Source organism: Akebia trifoliata, chromosome 9 (genome assembly GCF_017979445.1).
Source record: "Akebia trifoliata isolate Shusen 1 chromosome 9, ASM1797944v1, whole genome shotgun sequence".
Classification (NCBI taxonomy): domain Eukaryota; kingdom Viridiplantae; phylum Streptophyta; class Magnoliopsida; order Ranunculales; family Lardizabalaceae; genus Akebia; species Akebia trifoliata.
Window position 1 is genome coordinate 23,652,719 of NC_141383.1, and position 6,226 is coordinate 23,658,944.

Consider the following 6,226-nt stretch of genomic DNA (forward strand, 5'->3'; position numbering starts at 1 on the left):
GAAAAACGAAAGTTTTCTTACATGTTTTCTCACATGGCCCTTGAACCTGACCATATATATATATATATATATATAATTATCTTTATATTTATAAAATAAAAAAAAGATTCTTGTTAATGTGTCCTAAGGGCACATGTTAAAGTGCATTAAATACACCAATAGAACAAAAATGAAAAATGCTGGAATGACAAAAGGTATTAACTGCGATTCTCACAAGTCTTACGTGCAATGTGCACATAATCATAGATGTATTTCCTCGTGATACGAATAAAAATCATCTACGGTTATGTATGCATCTCCACGTCATAATTGTGAGAAGCACAGTAAATCCTATCTCACCCTCGCGCAATTAAAAAAAATTTGAGGGCAATTTCAATACAAATATCAAAATGGAAAGTATATTTAATGCACCTAACGTGAGCTCACGACAGCAAAATCCTAAAAGAAATTGAGTTGTGCAATTATGATGACGTGGCTATTTATGGGCGCTTTATTTAGTTATATTAATGATGAGCAGCATGTGTTGGTCATTAATAATTATATTTGCCTTGTTGTTTGGGTACAAGTTTGTTATTATTGCCTGCGACATGGTTATAAAGCCTACTAGGTACTCATATTTGTATGTTTGTTTGTCGATGAGGCAATCAACTTTACCGAGTTATGATCCCAGTTTAAAAAGCCGGAGAGGTGATTCAGTTGAGACTCAATAACAATATATAGAAAAATATGAAGGACGATACAGGGTGGGGTGGGGTTGGAAATTATAGTTAATGGTACACTTAAAAGACTTGAAGATGAATAGTTTTGAAAAGAAATTCAGTTTAGAGGGTTTTTTTGTTCGAAGTTGAAAAGAAAAGTATTTAGGTCATTTCTAATTAGTTTATGAGAGAAGACTCTGACTATAAGCAATTTCATCCTCAAAAAATTGAAGGGAAGAGGCAAATGGAAAGGAAAATGAGGGAGTGCAGGAAAAATAAGATATGTAATTAATTAAAAATAAGGGGCATCTCAAAGTTCTGTCTGCCTACTTATCGGCTCCGCCCTTGGTTGAAGATGCTTGGGAAATCGGAAAAACATCGCTTACTTCCTAATTCTTTTAGGATTTTTCATCCAATTTGTCTTAATTACCCAAATTGAATCTTGTCGATCAAATAATTTCAAAATATGAACTTGATTAGTATTTGTCCATAGGTGTATCAACCTCTTAATTGTAATTATTTAGAAAACACAAACACTACTTGCACTCAAAGCTTGCTAGCACTATGTCTACCCTATTGGCCTCTGTGATTACTAATTTCTAATTAAACAAAATGAATGATGATGCAACTCACTTTAGCAAATTACCATGCTCTTCCTCAAACATGCTTCTCCCTTGTTCATCATAGCAATCATGGTAAATATGTAAATCGAGATGATTACTGAGCTAAAGCATAAAGTTTGTGCATCAATGTTGATGCCGCTTGTTCATCTCCACCGTTTGATTTATAGGATTTAAAATCTAACCCTCAAATAAATTCAAGTGGGATCAATAACTTGTTGGTTTCAATTCAATTGTAAAAATGATTTTTCTTTTAATTTTCAAATATTCCTACAAGTTATACCTCTCTCTCTCTCTCTCTCTCTATTATTATTATTATTATTATTATTATTATTATTATTATGGATTAGATCCCTTTACGCGTGAAAAATGACTCATGAAAAAAACACATGATCTTAGTTATTTAGATACAATATCCAATAGTTGGGATTTATTCTTGGGATAAGTATCTCTGAGATATATGTTATCAAGATAAGCATAAATCTCAACTATTGGATATTATATCTAAAAGATTGGATCATGTCTATTCTCATTAGTCAATAACTCTCCATTTCTTTTCTCTCTCTTTATTATTATTTTATTTCATTAATATAAAAAAAACATGGTCTGAGATTTAAAAATAGGAGTGCAACTTCCAAACAATGAAGATTAATATTAATTTGACTAATTTAAACTCCAAAAGGAGAAAAATTTTCCTATTTATGAAAGAAGCTTGGTCAAGAATGGTGTCCACTTCCCATAGAATAGGAACGTTGTCTTGCACCATTTTGTAGGTGTTTAAAATGTATTGGGCTCTTAATAAAGTCAATTTATTTTATTTTATATAGACATGCAATCCAATGTATTTAATCTCTAATGAAAAAAATGCAACATAGACATTATTCTAAATCAAGACTCTTTTTGAAATGCAATCATACTTATAGAGTGCATGGCATTCTGAAAAGTTTTTTGCTCACAGACTTTTTCATCACAAATCTAACAAGATGAAAGATCGACCAATTACATGAACTCACATGTATTGAAAACATCCCTAATTTGCAAAATTACCTTTGTTAGGTTTGACGTGTTAAACAGTGGAGAGCCTATGAAATCTGTGAGGAAAATTTGAATTAATTTTAAACCTAAGTAAAGAGGCATGGATAGTACGCCTGACTAATAAGGAGGGGAGGGAGATTTTTTCTAAAATTCTAATATTTACGTAGATTTTAGAAAACTTAGTTGACGTGGCAAAGTATTAAATATCATTATTTTGCATAATGGAAATGACCATAATCCAGCTTAGATGTACATGGACCTTCTAGATGCGCATTGGTCACGCATGACACAAGTGAGCTCATCTGCCCTTGTGTACACGTGCGGAGTGTAGATTAAGATATATAATCTTTATTAAAAGAGTTGTGATAACCTGACTTTCACACGTGGCATACTCAAATACTCTCCCATAGCCGCATGTGTTAGAACCATATACTTTCTGCCTCGGCATACACAATTATACATCCCCATAAATCTGTGCATATATGTATCCGGTCAAAGAAAGTCTATGATTCTGACACATGCCACGTCAGCAGAGTAATTTGAATATACCACGTGGGATGTCAGATTATCATTACTCTTATGAAAATGATCATAATACCCTCACCTCCCTCTTATTTTCTCTCTTTACAATCGCCTGTTAAATAAGCCCATAACGAAATATTCGGAATCCAGCCACTAATTAAACTGAATTATAATCTGTAGTTTTGACAAGAGAAGTTCTATTGGCACCCCAACTTTTACTTATTATACTCCACTTATTTAAATTATTTTAATCCTAACTAAAACTAAATAAAAAAAATTCATTATACCTGCACAAGATAAAATAAAAAATAAAGAATAAAAAATAAAAAATAAAAAAAATAAAAAAGAAAAGAAAAAAGAGAGTTGCCAGCATTGACATAATCCATCAAAGAGAACAAGTGGACATCAATGACTACTCTGACCTCTTGATGGTGACATCTCGCTTTTTCCCTCACTTTGACATTCTCATACTATTAATTTTTCTTATTTTTTTTAAATTTAATTAGGATATAATGGGTAAAAGTTGGGGTGCCAATAAAAATTCTCTTTAATTTGACAAAAGGACCAGATATTGCTTTCCACGTGGCGAAAGTAGATCAGGAGTAAAGTTTCGATTCAACTTCAGGAACTACAAGATCCACACTCTAGTTAATTTAACACCTACTAGAAGAAAATGGCCATACAGTCATACATACACGTATAGCAGAGACACGTGCCAAATGGCGTGCGAATCACGGAAAAAACCACTTAATATTGACGGCGTTGGCTTTCTTTGCTTTTATAACAAATCCACAAACCGGTTCAGATTCAGAACCTTATAAAACCCACAAAAAAGTCCTCACTTTTAATTTAGCCAACTCAAGAACTCGATCAAAAATGCAAAGTGGTTCCATTCTCTCGATCTCTCCAAGCTTTAGTAGCTATACATCAGTCAGATTTGCAGAAATCGCCACTAAAGTTAGCGAAGAATTCATCAACGAAAGAGAGGAATTTGGATTACCAGCTAGTGTTACTGTAATTGATGCAACAAAAGATCCAGATCACTCTGATGAGGTTACAGATGACGAAGAGGTCGAATTCGAATTCGAATTCTCGACTGTTTGTAGAGATCACGAAGCATTAACGATTTCCGCGGATGATATCTTTGATAACGGCCAGATTCGACCGATTTTCAATAAGCCTCCGAAACCTTCGTCCGTACGAGTTCCTTTAGAGAAACTCTTGAGTGATGAACGAGATTCACAGACATCTTCGTCTTCTTCGGAAGCTGTAACTTACTGTGTTTGTTGTCCGAAATCTGAAGAAGAAGAAGGAGAATCGATCGAGAAATGTAAGAAAAGCAATTCGACTGGAACATCGAAGAATTGGAGATTAAGAGATCTCATCCATCGTAGTTACAGCGACAATAAGGATACCTTGGTGTTCTTGGCTCGTTCAACGAATTGTTCAAAATCGAAGGAGAGAGAGGAGAAGATTGAGAAGAAATCTGAAGTTTCGAAGGAAAGAATCGATTTTAAGGAGTCTACTGTGGTCGAAAAAGCGAAAACCAAAAGAATCTCACCCGATCCAGTAGCGTCACCTCACGAGATTCATTACGTGAGGAATCGAGCCTCGAAGGAGCTCGATCGAAGACGATCGTATCTTCCGTACAGGAAAGATCTCATTGGATTCTTTGCCAACGTGAACGGCTTGAGCAGGAATCTCTCCCCGTTCTGAGCTGCATCATATTTTCTCTGTTTTTCTTACTTTTTTAATTTTGATCTTTGATTATGGTGGATTTTTTTTTCTTTTTTTTCTTTTGACGAAAGTCGAGGTAAGATCTCTACTTGAAGTATGTCTGTAACGCGCCGTGTAAATAAAAGGGTTCCCAAATCCTATACATAGTTTTCTAAATCTGTAATGGAGAAAGAAAATCATCTTTCCCAGGTCATTGAAATTTCCATTAAAGCTAATGTGTTGGTCGGCCAAAGACGAAAAGTACCAGGATGGGATGATTTTCGAACTAGATCTGTACTTGTTCCGGATGAGAAAATATCTATAGTTCTGTATCTGTGCCACGTCAACCGAGTATTGATCGAGTGAAAACTTTCTAAACAGAAAATCATTATTCAAGAACACAGAGCAGATCGTCGTACAACTTTAATGTGCAAGTAAATGTCAACGTGGCAGCTCTTTAATATACGAGGTTCTTTCATGTTGCAGTGCGAGTCTGCGGGGAAGGATTTTCTCTGATCCTGTACTCACTGGTGGAGTTCGTGTTTTGACTCGCTGGAATCGGAATGAGTGGAAACAGTTGTTTTTTAAATCTCGTGATTATGATCACACGAGCTAAATATCACGTGTCGTGATAATCAGATAAGTGATTCATGGCCTTTCGATTTGGGCTTTTTCATGAAACACCATGATCTTGTTATTCATCTATATAATAAAACATAATTGTGAACCTCACTCTCTTTATGTACCTTCTGAGTAAAGTTTGAGATATAATTACTTTACAAATTTGGATGACAAATGTTTGAGGACATCAAAATTTTATCAATATAAATTTGATAGTTTATGGTTCATGTATCTTTCTCGGCCAAATGAAGCTCCATAGCAAACCATAACGGCATAACAATTGAAAAAAATAAGAACATGTAGAACACAACAAGATATACGAGGCTCAATAGATCTGACTATCATGGATGACACATCTCTCATATCACCTTAACCAAAAATACTTCATTTCTGCATTTGATTTCATTCTTTCAGACAAGAAGTTATAATTTTACACGACATATTGGATGATACAACCTTACAAAGGAGAAGAATCCATATTGCGGAGACCATCCTTGTAAAAATTTAATTCATTTTGACATGCTTAGCCCTATTAAATTTACTTGAAACTTAAAAATCTAAACAATTCATTTTTAAGATTAATTTAAGTGAGAGTAGTAATTTATATAATTAATAATATTAAAATGGATCGATTATTTGGGATTGATAGGTACCTTAGTAAGGGTAGAGGTGCAACTAGATAAGTTGGCCCTATGCAAATAATTTTTTGAAATCAATTTATTGGCACTAGGTTTCACAATGCAAGAAAATTTGCATTGATGACCTAACTTCTTCAGAAATTTCAACAAATGATTTGCAACACAAAAAGTGTCGCAAATCATTTGAAAAGTCACAATGAATTAAAATATAAAAATAAAATACTAACTAATCACAACTAAAGATTTGCAAGAGATTTCGCAATGATTACCAAGCAATAGTAAATCATTTATCTCAAATTATTTGCATTGCAAAACATTTGCAAATGCACATGATGTGTTATGCACAAAGCAAGGCCTTAGATTTTAGTCAACTGAA

The 6,226-nt window shown here is 33.9% G+C and overlaps 1 protein-coding gene across 1 annotated transcript; it reads left to right on the top strand.

Moving 5' to 3' along the window:
• Positions 1 to 3,671: 3,671 nt before the first annotated feature.
• On the top strand, positions 3,672 to 5,318 carry LOC147394833 (uncharacterized). Its single transcript, XM_086454869.1, has one exon. The coding sequence runs from the start codon at positions 3,752 to 3,754 to the stop codon at positions 4,589 to 4,591; it is 840 nt and encodes a 279-aa protein (XP_086310995.1). The 5' UTR covers positions 3,672 to 3,751; the 3' UTR covers positions 4,592 to 5,318.
• The last annotated feature ends 908 nt before the right edge of the window (positions 5,319 to 6,226 follow it).

Coding starts and splice junctions, on each gene's coding strand:
- LOC147394833 (XM_086454869.1), top strand. CDS start 3,752: ATGCAAAGTGGTTCCATTCTCTCGATCTCTCCAAGCTTTAGTAGCTAT.